The sequence below is a fragment of the Sinocyclocheilus grahami genome, unplaced genomic scaffold, assembly GCF_001515645.1.
Source record: "Sinocyclocheilus grahami isolate Dianchi unplaced genomic scaffold, SAMN03320097.WGS_v1.1 scaffold359.1, whole genome shotgun sequence".
NCBI lineage: Eukaryota > Metazoa > Chordata > Actinopteri > Cypriniformes > Cyprinidae > Sinocyclocheilus > Sinocyclocheilus grahami.
This window is the reverse complement of record NW_015505538.1, coordinates 547,125-566,629: the sequence shown is the minus strand read 5'-3', so window position 1 is coordinate 566,629 and position 19,505 is coordinate 547,125. Positions and strand designations below refer to the sequence as shown.

At 35.3% G+C, this 19,505-nt stretch overlaps 1 protein-coding gene across 1 annotated transcript in view; it reads left to right on the top strand.

The window, feature by feature from the left end:
• Positions 1 to 18,219, top strand: part of cntnap3 (contactin associated protein family member 3) — a 95,775-nt gene extending 77,556 nt beyond the window's left edge. The window contains exons 16-22 of the mRNA XM_016229854.1: positions 878 to 1,075; positions 5,220 to 5,356; positions 6,725 to 7,019; positions 9,311 to 9,550; positions 14,659 to 14,877; positions 16,449 to 16,520; positions 17,502 to 18,219. Coding sequence (XP_016085340.1) covers positions 878 to 1,075; positions 5,220 to 5,356; positions 6,725 to 7,019; positions 9,311 to 9,550; positions 14,659 to 14,877; positions 16,449 to 16,520; positions 17,502 to 17,698 — 1,358 coding nt within the window. The 3' untranslated portion in view covers positions 17,699 to 18,219. The remainder of the gene's footprint in view (positions 1 to 877; positions 1,076 to 5,219; positions 5,357 to 6,724; positions 7,020 to 9,310; positions 9,551 to 14,658; positions 14,878 to 16,448; positions 16,521 to 17,501) is intronic.
• Positions 18,220 to 19,505: the final 1,286 nt, after the last annotated feature.

The window sequence follows — 19,505 nt, the reverse complement described above, 5'->3', positions numbered from 1 at the left end:
TCACGTTATGGGGACCAAATGTCCCCACAAGGATAGTAATACTAGTAAATGTTGACCTTGTGTGGACATTTTTGAGGTCCCCATGAGGAAACAAGCTTATAAATCATACAGAATGTGTAATTTTGAGAAAGTAAAAATGCTTCTGTAAAGTTTCCTGTAAGGAGTAGGGTTGGTGTAGGGCAATAGCACATACAGTTTGTACAGTATAAAAACCATTACGCCTATGGAATGTCCCCATAAAACATGGAAACACAACGTGTGTGTGTGTGGTTTTATGTCCATTAAGGTTAAGGAAAAAAAGTTATGAATAAATTTTGTTGAGTTAACTATTGTAGGGTTGGTGTAGGGCAATAGCACATACAGTTTGTACAGTATAAAAACCATTACGCCTATGGAATGTCCCCATAAAACATGGAAACACAACATGTATGTGTGTGTGTGTGTGTGCGTGCGTGTGGAGTTTTATTTCCATTAAGGTTAAGGAAAAAAAGTTATGAATAAGTTTTGTTGAGTTAACAATTTCTGACATCACACTATATACAGTAAGTAAAATGGGTTGAAAGTGTAATTTCATGATTTTAACAGAGTAAAACTATTATGAAGAACCTAAAGTGAAACATCAATAATCTCTAAAGCAGCTCAAGAACCCAATTCAGCCCAAAATGGCTCTTAATAAACATTCTTCGAACCCAAGAGCCCGTGTTTATGATTGCTTAGTATATATCGCATGCTTTAGGTTTTTTAATGAGCATCCTGTGACCTTTTAAAGGTCACGTGACTGTTGCACAACATGAAATTGACGGAGCTCTGAGCTAAAACATTGTGCACGTGTGTCATTTTAGCATTTTCATTGGTCGAATCCCTCCTTTCCCTGCAGATAAAGCATGGATGGTGATCCAACATAATAACACGGAGCTCACCAAATTAAAAGTGTCCTCTGGGATAAATCAGCATTTAGCCCACTTTAACTATTCCGCCGATGTGGAGCAGATCCAGGCGATAATTACCCAGGCGGAGTACTGCGTGCAGGAGCTCTCCTACCACTGCAAAAAGTCACGGCTCTTGAACACACCAGGTAAGCCCTTTTTATTAGGAATATCGATCGCCCCCTCCCTATGAAAGGTCAGGCTTATTAAAACCTCGCTCCATCTGCAAAAGCATGACGCTTAAGCAAACGACTCAAACTGATTGTTATGCTCTTTGTTACGGACATCTCAGTTATTTCCCCACTTTTTTCTGCATTAAATTAATTGAAAGTCACCTTTAGGGTAGATTATTCATGTGCATTTGCACCTTTCAAGAGCTCTTATCATGTTTGTTTGTGTGGGTTTGTCATGGGCGGTTTGGTTCGGTGTCTAGCGCAGGGTTATAACGGGTCTCTAGTCTCTCAAATAAACATGAAACATCCGGACAAATGGTAATTACATCCATTAGTTGTCACATTATCAGAGTTCTTGATGAGACAGGGAGAACATGGTGTCGAGCGTAAATAAGAAATGTTGGAAATGTCAGATAAACAGTAAAGAAAACAGCGCGCTCATCTCGATTAAACTTGGACTGATGCATGCGAGACTCACGAGAGCTCTTTAACATCTAAATGCTTTTTCTCAAACAGCAATGAGATTAAAAGTAGAGCAAACAGAGATATTTTCTGCTTCTCAGGTGTTTCTCATGAGAAAAAGACCTCAATCAACTCGCACATCATCTCAAAATGACTTAAATTGTGCTCATACTCTACCGTTCAAAAGTTTGGGATCAGAATGATTTTTAATGTTTTTAAAGGAGTTTCTTCTGCTCATCTAGGCTGCATTTATTTGATCAAAAATACAGGGAAAAAATGTAACATTGTGAAATATTATTACAATGTAAAATAACGTTTTTCTATTTTAATATACATTAAAAAATGATTTATTTCTGTGATGCGCAGCTGTATTTTCAGCATCATTACTTCAGTCTTCAGTGTCACATGATCTTCAGAAATCATAATAATATGCTGATTTATTATCACAAAAGCTTATAAATCATACAGAATTAGTTTTTTTGAGATTGTAAAAATGCACAAAGTTTTCTGTGAGGGGTAGGTTTAGGGGTAGGGTTGGTGTAGGGCAATAGAAAATGCAGTTTGTACAGTATAAAAACCATTACGCCTATGAACCAGACGTGTGTGTGTGTGTGTGTGTGTGTGTGTGTGTGTGTGTGTGTGTGTGTGTGCGCGCGAGTGTGAGTGTGAGTGCGAGAGTGTGTGAGTGCGAGAGTGTCTGTGTGTGTGTAAACCTTATATACTTATATATAGGTGAATACTGATGTTTGTTAATAGGTTTTACTTTTTTGTTACTACAGTAGGTACCATTTTAATCTACACCAATTGGCAAAAATGGCCTGTTTAGCTGAAATGATCACTCTTTTAAGTCATTGTTTTTAAATGATTTATTCTGCATTGTGGAAATTGGAAAACGTGGTTGTGATTAAAAAAAAAAAGTAAGTAAGTTGCAATATAATCAAAGGACCAAAAATCTAAGGAATTTATTAAGATGCCATCCTGATGCAATAAACAAATTAGGTTTTACAATTTTGGATGTCATTTTAACTTTGCTTTTTTGTAAAATGTTCTTACAATGCAATGCATTGCAAAACAAAAAAAGCTGATATGATATGATATGATATGATATGATATGATATGATATGATATGATATGATATGATATGATATGATATGATATGATATGATATGATGTGATATGTGTGATGTGATGTGATATATGATATGATATGAGACATGACATGAATGATATGATATGATATGATATGATATGATATGATATGATGTGATATGTGTGATGTGATGTGATATATGATATGATATGAGACATGACATGATATGATATGATATGATTAATATGATATGATATGATATGATATATGGTATGATATGATGTGATATGTGTGATGTGATATATGATATGATATGAGATATGACATTATATGATATTATAAAATATAATATGATATATAATGTAATTTTAATATAAAAATGATAAGTATTGTTTTTATTAGATATGAAAGTATTTAAAATATTTTTATAAATGTTTATATTCTATTTTGTTTCAGTTAAAGTTTATTTCTTATTGTGTGTGTATGTGTGTATAAATATAGATACAGATATTAATAAATATACAAATAGTTAATATACTGTATATGGATGCATTATAGTAATCAGAGTTGGAAGAATAGAATAGAAAATTTCAATTCTAAAATAGAAATATAAATAGTTATATATAATCATGTTTAATATTCATATTGTTTAATAATAATATTTCATGTTAATATTTAAAATATTAATTTTATGCATATAATATAAATTATATACATATTAATAAAAATTTAGAAATGCTGTTTAATTGGATTTATTGAATTAGTTATTATTTATTGAAAAAATATATATGTTTTAAGTTTTAGTTAACTATAATAACCCTGGTTACTTTACTAAATGAGCAGATGCACCGTTTTTACCTGCTGGACCAGAAAACAGGTGGAAAAAACCCACAGCCGCACATCTGAGCCATTTTTAGAGAGCAGCAGATCACAGAAACTAGTGCAACTGCATAACAAACTGCATGCACACACACCTCTATCATTTCCCTCTGAAAATGTAAAATCTAAATCAGCTGCTGTTAGATGAGCTCTATCTGTCTCACGTCAGCCGTAGTTCATCCGAACCCTATAAAAGCCCTCGTCCTGTGGGGGTGTGTCTGGAGTTTTATTATACCCCTCCGCCACACGCTCGCTGTCTATTGCGCGAGTATTTAACTGCATGAAAGAGCTGTTAAATTCCTGCCGTAATGGGCTCATGTGATGGATGAGAATAGAATCAGTGAAGACCTTACAGCGCCCGAGCGCTTGTTCCTTTATAATGACAAATCCTCCGGCTGGAAGAGCTCAATTAACCTCTCATTATATTCTGACGGAGTCGGAGCCTGGCGAGGCTGCTCATGTAGGACGTGAACTCACAGGAAGTTCCTCTCAAAACACCGGACGAGAATAAACAGTGGCATCTGAGATGTGAGCTGGAAGCGTTCGGTCGAAATGTCATTTACCCGCCATCACATCGATCCAAACCGGCATGAATTTACGTCCTTCATATAGCAGAAAATGTATACCTTTTTTCTCCATACAGAAAAATACTCAAGACGTGGATTGAGAATATCTTTTAAATTCCAGTTTCGGCTCCAGAGTTTGAATTAAGGTTGCAAACAGGATACAGAATTTAAATTTGAATTTAAATGCAAGGAAGTAGAATTCAAATGAATTGAAATTCAAAGAAATTCATATAACTGTAATTTTGTAACAAGTTTAAGAAGACAAACTTTGCATGGATAGATAGATAGATAGATAGATAGATAGATAGATAGATAGATAGATAGATAGATAGATAGATAGATAGATAGATAGATAGATAGATAGATAGATAGATAGATAGATAGATTTCACTGCATATACAGTATTTGATCAAAATACAGTAAAATCAGAAATATTGTGAAATATTATTATAATTTAAAATAACAGTTTTCTATGTGAATATCTGTTCAAATGTAATGTATTTCTGTGATGCGCAGCTGTATTTTCAGCATCATTACTCCAGTCTTCAGTGTCACATGATCTTCAGAAATCAGTATAATATGCTGATCTGCTGCTCGAGAAACATTTCTGATTATTATCAATGTTGAAAACAGTTGTGCTGCTGAATATTTTTGTGGAAACCGTGATGCATTTTATTTTTCAGGATTCTTTGATAATAGAAAGTTTAAAAGAACAGCATTTACTTGAAACAGAAATATTTTGTAACATTATAAATGTCTTTACTGTCACTTTTAAACAATTTAATGCAATTTTATGAATTTCTTTAGTCATACTGACCCCAAACTTTTTAACGGTAGTTATTATAAATTTGTATTATTTTATATATTTGATAATAAATGAACCATAAGACTCACAGTTTAGTGCGAGAGTCAATTCTCCCGTTATTATACTTGACAAAGTCAGTTCACTTTCCTCATATGAGAAAGAGCTTCATGAACATTCAGCGAAACATCTCGAAAGTCTGTTTAACGACATGAATGAGGAAATGATGGCAGAATATTCATTTCAGGCTGAACTATGTGTTTAATAATGACGCTCGCGTCTACTTTTCCAAGTGCGTCTGACTCTTCCCCCCGAGCGCAGCTGGGAATGACGAGCAGTTTTCTGTCATTAGAGAAGTGCTTCATGACAGACGCTGCCGATCTTTCATTCAGGAATCCTGCAGATGGAGCGGCGGGAGCCTGAAGATGCGCTGGTTCTTCAACAGATGTGAACACGGAGTAAGAAACTGAGATGTGTGAAGCAGTTTTAGGTCGTTTTTTTTTTGCATTATTACAATTATTGGAGTGTTTTACAAGAAAACTAGTTCAGCTTTTCTACTTCAGAATTCACTGTGGGACTTGTCGTTTCTTTGTAATTATTTGTGATATTTACCAGTAATTTCTGAGAGCAAACTGAAGAACATTTATCAGATAAATAATGTCTGTTCATTCTGTGTGCAGCTCAGAAATCATCACTGTTGTCATGTTTTGGATAGACAGTATTTGTCCCTTTGTATGAATCTCACAAAGACAAACTGTCAATAACATAATAATAATGATGATGATGATGATGATGATGATGATGATGAAAAATATAGTAAAATCTACAATATACATCTATAGGTAATTTTGTTGAAATATTACAGGAAAAAATAGGAATATATGCTTACAAATATTTTTTCTTTTTTCTTTTCTATTTTTAGATTTTTTTTTTATTTCAGTGTTATTTTAGTATTCATTGTATTTTAATATAGTATTTATCAATATTTTAAATAAGCTTTTATTTTTAGATTTTCAGTTTTTGAAATATTTAAATTTGTTTTTACATATTTAAATTTTTTAATATTTAATATTTTTTATTTTTTATTATTTATATTTTATATTTTTTGTGTGTTATTTTAGTATTAATTGTATATTAAAATAGTATTTATCAATATTTTAAATAAGCTTTTATTTTTAGATTTTCAGTTTCCGTTTTAATTGTAAAGTTTTGGTAAAATTGTTTGTACATATACATTTTTAAATATTTACATTTTTTATTTATATTTATATTTTTATTTCAGTGTTATTTTAGTATTAATTATATAATACTTATTGATACTTTAAATTTGTTTTTATTTGTGTTTTCAGTTTTCACTTTAATTTTAGTTTTAATTATTTTATTATGTGCTTTTGTCTAGATTTTTACATGTTCTGCAGAAAACATGAGTGGTGTTACTATATGTGGTTGCTGGCCCAATAAATGTTGCTCAATAAGTCTCTGATCTTCTGAATGAATCAAATGAATGTGGAAGTAGCTCAGATCATTGATGAGTTCATATTTTCCTCTGGTTCCTCAGAGAAGTTGTTGAGATCTTAAAGAGGTTTGGTGTGAGATCCCTCTCTCCTGCGGGTTTTTAGCTCTATAGATGATGCTGTTCATCAGCATGATGCTCTTCTCCCATTAAAGGCAGCTGATTGTATCTGTCAGATGCTTTATCATTCATTTCATCATCATTAGAAGTTGTTTTTGACGTCCTCCTGGCATTTTTCTCAAACCATCAAACATCATCTGCCACACAACAGATTTCACTGGAACGCGTCTCATATCTCATTTCTCTTCAACAGTTGCGTCTTATTAACTGGATGCGAACATCAGCCAAATATCAGTCTGAACATCCATCAAACGTGTTTGTGTTTCCAGCTCCGACTCGAGTGCTCTTCTCGTTCGACGTGGGGAACGGTCCTCTGGAGGTGAAGGTGGAGACGCCGGCGGCTCTGAACGACGAGCGCTGGCATCACGTGAGAGCCGAGAGAAACGTGAAGGAGGCCTCGCTGTATGTGGACCATCATCCCGGCGCCGTTCAGAAAGCCCCCGCTGACGGACACATTCATCTGCAGCTCAACAGCCAGCTGTTTGTAGGTAGGAGAACATTTAAATACAGATAAATGAGGTCTGTTCATTCTGTCACATCGCTGCTATCATGCTTTGGACGGCCGTTATTGACCCTTTTGTGTGAATCCCACAAAGACGAACTGTGCAGGTCATATAACACTCCAAAATCAAATATTTACATTTAGACGTTTAGCAGACCCTTTTATCCAAAGCGACTTACAAATGAGGACAAAGGAAGCAATCAAAATCAACAAGAGAGCAATGATATGCAAGTGCTATAACAAGTCTCAGTTAGCTTAACGCAGTACACGTAGCAAGGTTTTTTTTTTTTTTATCATATAATAAATAAAAAGAAAACAGAATAGAAAAAGATTAAAGCTAGTGTTAGAGGCCTTTTTTGCTTTTGTTAATTGTATAATGAATAAAAAGAAAACAGAATAGAAAAAGATTAAAGCTAGTGTTAGAGGCCTTTTTTGCTTTTGTTAATTGTATAATGAATAAAAAGAAAACAGAATAGAAAAAGATTAAAGCTAGTGTTAGAGGCCTTTTTTGCTTTTGTTAATTGTATAATGAATAAAAAGAAAACAGAATAGAAAAAGATTAAAGCTAGTGTTAGAGGCCTTTTTTGCTTTTGTTAATTGTATAATGAATAAAAAGAAAACAGAATAGAAAAAGATTAAAGCTAGTGTTAGAGGCCTTTTTTGCTTTTGTTAATTGTATAATGAATAAAAAGAAAACAAATAGATAGAATACAAAAAGATTAGAGAAGCTAATGTTCGGTGTTTTTTTTTAAGAAATCAAGCAGATAGTAAATAAATAGAGTGCAAGTCTAAAAGGGGCAAGTTTTTTTATTTTATTTTTTTTTATATAAAGAATAGAATTAGAATAGAGAGTGCTAGAGTTAGAGGGTCAAATAAAGGTGGAACAGATGTGTTTTTAGTTGTTTCTTGAAGATGGTTAAGGACTCAGCTGCTGGGATTGAGTTGGGCAGGTCATTCCACCAGGAGGGAACAGTTAATGTAAAAGTCTGTGAAAGTGATTTTGTGCCTCTTTGGGATGAACAATAAAGTGATGTTCACTTGCAGAACGCAAGCTTCTAGAGGCACAAGTGTGAAGTAATGAATTTAGGTAAAGGGGGGCAGAGCCAGTGGTGGTTTTAGATATATAGAATAGAATCAAATAGAAACATTTGCTTAAAATATTTTACTATATATATATAAAAAAAAAAAAAAATACAAACATTTTTGCTTACAAATATTTTACATTTTGATTTTATGTTTTATGTTTTTAATTATTTATATAATGTTACAGTATCTATTAATGTTTAAAAATATATCTGTCAAATATTTAACATTTTTATATTTCTATTTTAGTTTATATTAGTGTTATTTATATACTATTAAAGTATGTATTATTATTAAAATATATTATAGCTTTATTATTTCTATTTTTACGTTTCCATTTCAGTGTTATTTTAGTATTATTTATATACTATTATAGTATTTATGAATATTTTAAATTTACATTAATTTTTACATTTTCAGTTTGTTTTATTATAAGTTTTAGTGATTTTGTGCTTTTGTCATTTTTATTAGTGCTTGTTTTTTTATATTTATTTCAACTTTACTTTTAGTGATTTTAGTACTTTAAATTATTTCACTTCATTTCTAAGTAATACTTCTAATGGGGGGAGATCTTCATTTTCTTTATGCAAAATGTATGTTTTAATCTTTGGATCTTTGGAGTGAAATATGAGACCAGTTCTGGACATCTTTCGTGCTCGTGTGACTCTGAAGGGCTGAAACAGTCTGATGCTGTGACTCTCAATGCCAGTGCTTTCTGTGAAGCTGAAGATGTGTTGACCTTGACCGAGCAGCTGGCAAATTTGAAAGGTGTCTCTGTGTTGGAGGAATTCAGCACCGATGAATTGAAGTTTTCCAGTAAGTGTTAGGAAAGTAGTGTCATTATAGTTCAATCTTTACAGCTCCATTCTGCAGCAATTGGATTCGCAGGTTCCCATGACTGTTCAGATACGGCCGCCTGCTCATCTAGCTATGAAGAACTCTATTTCAGCCAGTTTATAATGCAGGTCTGAGGTCTTCTGGGTAAAATAGATCAGTCATTCGACTCCAGGAGACGCTCTCAGTATCACAGATATTCTGTTCAGCTCATAACATGAGAAAGAAAGCCATTTTTATCAAGTTATCAGCTTTGATAGGCTGCTGCAGACTCGAATGAGGCTCAACGGTCGCTCCTTCTCCGCTCAAGAGCCTTCAGTTATGATTCCACCTGAGAGTAAACTCTGCTTGCGTCTTCAGGAGGAACGGCTTCCAGACAGAAGGGCTTCCTGGGCTGCATTCGCTCGCTGAAGCTGAACGGGAAGACTCTGGATCTGGAGGAGCGGGCGGAGATCACACCCGGAGTGACGCCCGGGTGTCCCGGACACTGCAGCAGCTACGGCGGCCTGTGCCAGAATCACGGCAGCTGTGTGGAGGATCACAGTGGCTTCACCTGCGACTGCAGCCTCTCGCCCTTCACCGGCACCTTCTGCCATAAAGGTACCGAATCTCAAGAGGTTCAAGGTGGTTTTTACTCCAATAGTAGGGCTGGGCAATGCATTGATATCAGGATTTATCAAAGAATTAACATAAATCAACTTTCTAATTTCCGCGTGCTGTAACCTGTATCCTTTCATATCGAAGCGCAATAAACTACGTGCATGCAATGCTGTGGTCAGGCATGAAGTTACCAAAAAGGCGATTAAAGCTGCCTTAAAACTGTGCATGCATGTAATATATATTATATGAGTCACATTTAAGAACATGTCTCTGAAATGGTTTTCAAAACTGTTCTGGAGAAGCCGATTTAACTCGTCAGCTCATTAATAGAGACTTTAAGACCTGAAGTGGGTCAGAAAAAGTAAAAGCAGTTGAAAGAAAATATGATAATTGTCAGACCTGCGTCACGTTCACCAGCGGCAGCTCTTAAAGAAATAACAGCCGAAACAACCTAACAACCAGCTGCTGTGATCTGTTAATCAAAGGACACAGAAAAAAGAGGAAAAAATAGCTTTTATAGTTTTAAGAATTCATCTATATTTAATTTAGAATTTAGTGTTTGATCATTTAAATTTCTGTATATTTCTGCTGAAGGGCACAGGTAAATATTACATTTATTATAATGGGTTTATGTGGTGTGTGTGTGTGTGTGTGTGTGTGTGTGTGTGCGAGTGTGTGCGCATTTTTTGTGACAAATGAGGACATCAATTTGTATAATGACATAGGTCTTACAAGGAGAAGGTAACTTTTCAGGACATTACCCCATTACCTTTTCAAAACGCTTATAAATCACACAGAATGGAGTGTATTGAAAATCTGAAATAGCACAAAGTCTCCTGTGAGGGGTAGGTTTAGGGGTAGGGTTGGTGTAGGGCAATAGAATATACGGTCTGTACAGTATAAAAACCATTACGCCTATGGAGAGTCCCCACTTTTCACAAAAACAAACTTGTGTGTGTGTGTGTGTGTGTGTGTGTGTGTGTGTGTGTGTGCATGCGTGCGTGCCTGCGTGCTTGCGTGCTTGCGTGCGTGCATCCCCCCCCCATAAAGTACAGTTGTAAGTAAATAGCATTGTAATATTTCTTATAATGCCTTTATTTTTTTCTGATTTTAATGAAAATTTTTGTTCAGGATGAGTTTTGAACTGCATGACCAAAAATTGTAATGGCCCTAAAAATAGACTTAATTATATATTTTTTAAGTTTAAGCTAAATGTTTCAATAATAAATGAGCAAAACCCAAAAGTCTTACATATGTGCTATTTGACAAGCAGTAATAATCTATTCTGAACATCACCAGTGTTTTTGTATTAAGGAGGAAATGTCTCTGAATCACAATCGAGTTCTGACCTCAGCGACATGCAGATGGTCAGTTAAGTGGCCATTATTATATTCATTTTAGAGGTTTTCTAAGCATCACGGATGCTGAAATGTCTGGAGGAAGCGGAAGCATCAGGAGCTTGTTTGTGCAGTCAGGCGAACTCTTCAATCTGAGTGAACAGAGTACGCTTTGTCCTATTTACTTCAGATAAGACTAATATTGACTTTACATGTTATTATTGTCATCTGGGGGGACGGCAAATGGGTCAGTTTAATTTTGTATGTCTATAAATAGGATCTGCAGCAGCTTTCTAGTCATAAAACCCGAATAGATGAATAAAACATTGAGTTAATAAATAATACAGCAGAAGTTTGAAAATACAAAGCTTGCAGGAGGAATCTCAGGAAGACGTTTTGTATTAAAGTCTATTATTAGGATGATTTTTGTTTGTTTGTTTTTGCATTGTGACTTTTTTCATTAAAATGAAGCACAATATGCAACTAGCATTGTAGTATTTGTTATACTGCCTTTATTTTTTCTGATTTTAATAAAACATTTTGTTCAGGATGAGTTTTGAACTGCATGCATTAAAAAGCCTTTTATTAGGAGGTTTGTTTATGTGTTTATTTTGCATTGTGACATTTTTTCATGGCAATCACGTATATTTATAATATTTTTATTATATAATTTATTTATTTTTGTGTGTGTACATATATATTTTTTTCATAAATAGCAATGTAATATTTGTTATAATGCCTTTCTGATTTTAATTATATTTTTTGTTCAGGAAGAGTTTTTGAACTGCATGACAAAAATCCATAATGGTCCTAAAAATAGACTTTTTTTTTGCACAAATATAACATTGACTTTTGGAAATGATATTTTTGTAAGATTTACTGGCAGGGTTTACAGATATTAAGAAAATGAGGAGCTTTACGATTGCACATGATCAGTCAGCTCTGTTTTATTCTGTATCTCCCACAGCAGTCATTTCTATAGTTACCCAAAGATCCTCATGAGCCAAATTAGGCTGGTTCATTCTCTCCGTAATGATGTACAGGTCAAGGTTGGCGGAGGGAGGGAAACATTCTCGCGGGGCAGCGTGTGCATCCATATGATCTTTCATATGAACATGTGACATGAAACACATTTGCTGTGACCCTTCAGATAGTGTGTCACTGACAGCAGCCTGTGTGTCATTTCCAGCAAACACTATCGATCACGGCCAGCAATCGACTTGTAATGCATACTAAATCAAATGTGAAACCTGCATCGAGCTCCTGAAGATTAATATTACACCAGTTCTGAGCTGAAATGATGGCAAGCAGATGCTCAGAATCAAGCTGGAGAACAAGATCATCAGGTGCATGTCAAAATAGAGACACACCAAATACTGAGACCATTCATGCTCATTTTTCCATTTAACCTTGTAAAACTTGACATATGAAATAATAGAAGAAAAATACAACTTTTTTGTTAAACCTGTAGACAAAATCTTTGAAAAAGTTTGCATATGCTTTTTTTGCTGAGTATTTACGGCTCGTAGTCAAGAGAGAATATTGAGAAAAGAACAGCTCAATTTTATTCAGTCTCAAACTGAGCAAAAATATGCAATTTGCCTTAGATGCTGATATTTATATGCTTGTAATGTAAATTAATGAGATCTTTAAAACAGTACAACAGATATTCACATAAAATGCTCTAAATATCAGTCATCGCTCTATATCTCCAGTAATCGGTCTCAGTGAGATGAGAGTGAAATGCTCCAAACATATAATGCAGTGATTGAGAGCTGAAGAAATCAAGGCTCCTCAGAAGATGTGAGATGTTCTGGAGGCTTGTGAAGATCATTCCTCCGCTGAGGAACAGTGAAAGTAAAGCTTCTGGAAACAAACGCTCCTCAAAAGATCCTGAGGATCAGATTTCAGACTCTAAAACATGATTGATGGAGAATCAAGTAAAGCTGAGCTGCTTCAGTTCAGTAAGTGTTCATCTGGAGATGTTACTGCAGTTATTCTGATGTTTACTTGATCAAAATCAGTCAAGATTTGACACGTGAAGCTCCAGCTACAGTTACACTACAAGAGCTTTGACTGAATAAACTCTAAACTATCAATCAGACGACAGAAGCATGGAGGAGATTGTGTGCGAAACAGGTTTATCAGCAAAGTTTTGATCATGTTGATCATTTGGAAGTCTAAAATTTGCATATCAAATACCACACAGTAGCTTTATAGAGTGAATTTTTCGCTCAAACTGCAATGCTGATAATATAAAATGTAAAGTAAAGAGCAGACCTAAAATCTTGATGTTGAATAAAAAAGCCTCATGCACTTGTTATCTGTCGACTACGTTGTGTTTTTTCTTTCCATGGGCCATTGAGTGGCTCAGAGTCTGAATAAAAACACTTTCATCAGGCTCGATGTGTTCAGTTCACTGCCGTTGCAGCGTGCGGTTTTCACTCGAGATGTTTGGTACAAAACCTGGATCGCATGGTTTTGTGTTCAGTCGCCGCTGTCCATGTACGTTTGAAGTGAGACTCGCATCTCGTTACAGAGGCAGTGACGAATATTACCTGAGCTTAATGGAGTTCTCATGTTATGTGTCGGTAAAGCTTGTTTCAGATGTTTCTCCTGAATTCTCTGAAATGAGTCAGTAATTGACATACAGTCTGTAAAATGAATGTGGAAGCAGCTCAGATCATTTGGTCTCGGGAGAATTTGATGAGAAATGTTTGAGTTCATAACGAGATCTCTGACTTTTGATTGCAGATCTCTTCTGAAACTCAAGAGGAGACGTTTGTGAGTCTTTTTCTCAGGAGAAACATCTGAGAAGCAGGAAACGCAACCAAACATTTGCATTAGATCTCCATTGAATTGCTATCCTGGAGAAACCAATGAGATATTTTTATCACTTTATATTGCAGATTATAGTATTTTAGTAGGCCAGTTTGAGACAGTAGCTGTTTCCATCACCTGGTTTTCATGCACATTTTGAAGTATCGCATCAGAAACGAGTGATGAGAAACATCAAATTTAGAAATTGTCATGCTCGCTTGAGGTAGTTTTTGACCTGTGCGAAAAAGAGTTAATGCGAATAATGGGAGATGGAAAACCATTTGCTGAATAAATTCCTCCATGAGCATCAAAAAAGTCATGTGACTTTGAGCAATGGGATGGCATAACTTGACTAACTGGCGGACTGAACTCTTTTCACAGCATCTGAAATGTTGTTATGCTCATTCTGAAATGCCCGAGCAAAGTCTGCGTCCTACTTTTCTTAGTGATATTTACTGCCAATTTATCAGGAAGTGACGAGTTTGCTCTCTTTGACTCATTGGATGGAAATGGTGCTTTATTAGCAAATGTTTTATGCGATATTTCAGGTTTTTTTGCACATAAGTTAAATTCGCAACTTTGGATGGAAACATATCTATTGAGGTCTCTTCTGAAACTCAAGAGAAGACACGTGAGATCATTGTTTTTTTTCTCAGGAGAAAGATCTGAGAGGAAGGATACTTCAGAAAATCCATTAGATCTCCATTTAATTGCTATCCTGGAGAAACCATTAAGATAATTTTAAGATGTATGACTTAATATTGTAGACTTTGCGATCTTGGTAAATCTGGGTTCAGCTGGAGATACTGAGATCTCATTGAAAACTCCAGAGGAGACATATGTGAGATTACATTTGTCTTTTTCTTAGGAGAAACATCTGAGAAGCAGGAGACTAAAACATTTCCATTAGATCTCCACTGAATACTCAAATGCACCTGTTCTTGTTTGCAGAGTCAGGTGAAGTGGATCCAGAGATCGCCCGTCTGAACGCCCTGGGCTTCACCGGCTGTTTGTCTGTGGTCCAGTTTAACTCCATCTCTCCGCTGAAGGCAGCTCTGCTCTATCCAGACACCAGTCCTGTCATAGTCACCGGACCGCTAAGCGAATCCAGCTGTGGCTCGTCTTTACCCACCAACCCCTACGCCGCTGAGACCACTCATTCACTCACAGGTACACCATCAACACTGACGCCCACTTCCTTCAATAATTTAGTTTTAGACAGTCAAAATCCCATTCATTTTCTCCATAGGTGAATTGATTGTAAACAACTTTACAGACCTGAGCTCCGGGTTGTTAATCAATGTTCAATCAATGTTAATCAATAATACAGTGGGTACTGAAAAGAATCAGCCCTCTTTAAAGTAATCACAGTTTGTTGCTTTACAGCCTGAAATGAAGACAGACACAGTTTTTGATTTATCCAGCTGTATTTACTCTGTGCAACTTACAACATCCAAGTGAAAGATAAAACACCAACATGCAGAAAAAAATTAAAATAAATAAATAGTTTCTATATAATTAATGAGCGCCTTTAAATCAATAGTTTTATATTTCTCCATGATTTTTAATTTAAGTCATTTGCAATGCTTCACAGGATTGTAGTTCTTTCCCACATTAAAGCCCTAAAGTTCAGTCTTGTATCTTTGTCTTTTCACCAAATTTCAATTTTTTTGATCCAAATCAAAGTTTGTAATGCTGTGATTCTCCTCATAGCTGGTTGGTTTGGTTCAAACACTTTTTAAAGATCTCTATGGAGAAAATGAATGGAAAAATACTTCCAGAACCAAAGATGTTGAAAAAGTGGACGGCACTGACACACTCTTTTGGTTTATTGGTCAAACCAATTCATTGTCTGATATTTGGCCTTTTTGAGGTCAAAATGGACTGATAATCCTTGTATCAGAACCTAAATCTACCAAGAGGCTTTGCCAATGGTTTAACTAGTTCTGTTTTAGTGAATTTAGAGTAAATATCGACTCAACTTAGTTTAAACTGTGAAGTACACGAAAGCAAGCACTTTAACGCAAACCCGTTTTTATGTGTCAGACTGAAATTCATAACTTTACCATTAACATACAATCTTCTACTCTCCAATTTTGTCTTCCAGCTACTTTCATAGCAGCATAACACTTACAAAACAAAAATGTATAGGAATATATCATATGAAATAGTGCTTATATTTTTTAATTAACTGCAATATATGCACGGGCCATGAATGGCTATAAATTGATTCATATAAAAAAATATATAGTAATGAAGACAAAAACTGCATTACATCACTTTATTGAAATAATTAATTTGTGTCTTGCTAATGCATGGGTTTACATAAAGGTGAACATTTATAACTTAATGGATGGACGGATGGAACAGTTATGGGCGTCTGTATCTTCTTCAGGCTTTGTTTTCCAAACTTCTCTCTAGTTTGTTGAGTCTTTCTGGCCAGATTCCTGCTGGAAGTCGAATTTCAGCAAACTTTAGTCGCCGGCTCACTGAATACATCCGCAGTGCTAATTAAATTAGAGCAATAATGATGGTAATGGCTGATCACTGTATTAATCTGCGTGCGAAAGACCTTCATTTGCATAATAATTCCTCGATTGCCTCTGCGTTTGTGCTGCATCGCTCCTTCATCGAGCGGCTCTGGCGTATTCAATGAGCCGCGACCTGCGAGCAATAAGTGCTTCAGTCCTGCTGATGATCTGTCTGACTGTCTGTCTGTCTGTCTCTCTTCTCTGCTGTAGATCATGTGGGTTCAGTAAATACGGGTGAGCCAATAGTCAATGCTATCAACAGCGACTCGGCTTTGATCGGAGGTAAATAGTGTTGTAGAGCATGAAATATATACTCCATTCCTCATCTGTTCTCATTTCATTCATTATTATTTTGCTGCTTTTTGGCTCATTTTTACTTGGTCTTGCTCTAGGAATGCCTTAAATGAACAATTCGCCCAAATCATCATTTACTCCTTCCCAGACGTTTTGACTTCATGTACTTTGTGGACGACAAAAGGAAATGTTTACCACCTTTTTCAATTCACTAAGACTGTTAAGCTCCAAAAATGCAGAATGAAAGTGTGTGGGGGGGGGAAATCTGTGAAATTTGCAGTAAAAAAATGTCAACATTTTAAGTTTTAGAAAATGGAACTTGGAAAATGGAAAAATATATATATATATATATGTATTTCATAAACTGATATAATGTCAAAATACCAATCTACTGAGGGATTAAAATCTGTTTTATACCTTTGTAATATACTGACAACTATCATAAAAACAGGTGGTAAAGATGCTCAAATACAAAAAATACCCATACAACACTAAAATAATGCCATAAACATTCATTTAAGAACAAAAGATGCAATGTAAAACCCTAATGTATATAAATGATAACAAAAAATATTAAGAAAAAACTGAAGTCACACGTGATTCTGCAAATTATAATATGACCAAAAACTTTACAGTATTTTTCTGTAAAACGATATTAAAAATGCCAAAATTAAAGTTAAAATGATATCCACTATGTATTGTAAGGAAACGTACTGTTAACCAATTAACAAGTTTTTACTGTAGCATTTATACACCTTCAAAATTATAATATTTTACAGTGAATAAGTCTTCTAAGGTCATAATCTTTAAAAAACAACATAAATTACTGAAGTACAAGAAAACACTCTTTTAGTCTTTCTACTTCAAATTGTTATGTTTAATTCAATGTGTTACTTGCATTTCTTTGTCATTATTTGTGAAATTTACACCAAATTTATTTCTGTACATGACGTTTTCTATGCAAATCAGATGTCATTGCCGTTGTGATATTTGTGAGTCTGGCCGCGCTGGCTGTGATGGCGCGATTCCTGTACCGGCGGAAAGAAACGTTTCAGCCCCAAGAGCCCAAAGTGGGAAAAACAGATGACAGTCCCGAAACGCCCTTTAACACGGATCCAAACTCACAGAGCATTGTCAGTGATTACCAAAAAGAATATTTCATATGACGCTCTTTTACCTCGTATCGGACTAATCCAGTTAAACCGACGGACTGAAATGCCTTGTCGAGTCTAGGGACATTAACATTCACGGTGCATTATGGGAAACCATCCGAGAGACTGGGGCTGCTGAAGAGGAGCGACGTGTCCCTAAGTTTTTGCCCTTTTTGTACATAAAACAGTTATTGTCCAGAGATCTGGCACAATAGTACGGTTTCTAAGGTGTGTATAATGACATTCATTGGTTGTAAATATTCTTTTGAAATGAAACTTTGTAACGTCACCTTCTCCTTTTGCCTTTGAATGGTTCAGTGCTCAGTATTACGTTTAACGGAGTTAAAGAAGCAGTCATTGTATAGCTAAATCAAAATAAATGTGTGAGTTGGCGAGTGTGATGTTGTTGTGAATACATGCGTTCGTGCAAAAGACTTCAGATTTTGCAGAAAAGGCTGTACGCTCAGTATTTATCACTCTTTGCCCGTGCTTTTTCTCAATGATTTGCCACTTGGAACAAAAAATACATCCTATGACAGTTGTTTATTGTGGACTACTTGTGTCTCTGGTCTTTTTTGTCTCTTAATAACATGACAGTTGTTTTTCGCTACCCCTTTATTTACATATTTCCATTCCATTTTACAAGTAAAACATAAAAAATTGGGTCAAAACTGGATAAAAAAAGTGCCTTTTGATTTCTTAGATATTTAAAGGGATAGTTCACCCAAAAATTAACATTTGCTGAAAATGTCCTCACTCTCAGGCCATCCAAGATGTAGATGAGTTTGTTTCTTCATCAGATTTGGAGAAATGCAGCATTGCGTCACTTGCTCACCAATGGATGCTCTGAGTGAATGGGTGCCGTCAGAATGAGAGTCCAAACCACTGATAAACACATCACAATAATCCACAAGCAATCCACACCACTCCAGTCCATCAGTTAATGTCTTGTTAGAAACAAATCCATCATCAAGATGCTTTAACCTTAAACTCTTACTTATAGACTAAATACTCCATAGTTATATGCTTATAGAGTCCATAATCCATAATAACGCTTCCTCCAGTGAAAAAGTAATCTGGTCTGAATCGGGAGAGAAATCTGCACAGATCAAGCAACATTTACAAGCTAAAACAGGTGGATTTTGGTGTGAGAGACAACAGGAGATGGACTTTTCCACTGGAGGAAGCGTCATTATGGATTATGGACTCGTTTTTTTTAGCCAGAAGAAAGTGTTTGAAGTTAACAATCCATTATATCTTAATGATGGATTTGTTTCTTACAAACATGCAGCTTTTATGTGTGTGTGTGTGTGTATACTGTATATTCTGGGCACATGAGCTGTTATCTGCAGTTCATCTTGTATTATTTAAGAAATCATTTCTTTATCACCCTCTGAAAACACACACGTTTGTATATTGATTTGAGAATCTATACATCCATTAGGACAAGAACTTTACTAGCCGAAGAAGAAGAAGAAGATTGTTAATATCCTGCTCTGCACAAAGGATTATTAACAATTCATCAGCAAAAGCAATAACGCAGTCTCAGCTTTGTCTTGTTAGTTACAGACAGCATAAGGAGAAACATGTGTCTCCTGAGCTGTTTGTTTACTTCTATGACACTAATACTGATCAAATCTTTTATTTTCAAATGTCATATTTCAGCTGTGAGCTGAGGGTCACCTTTCCTGAGAGACTCGTGTGTGTGTGTGTGTGTGTGTGTGTGTGTGTGTCCTTCTCTCTGCTGGTCTCTGTGTTTCTGCTCTGTCTGCTGTTCTCCGCAGAGCAGATGGCTGAATGCTCTGACTGAATCACGCAGACT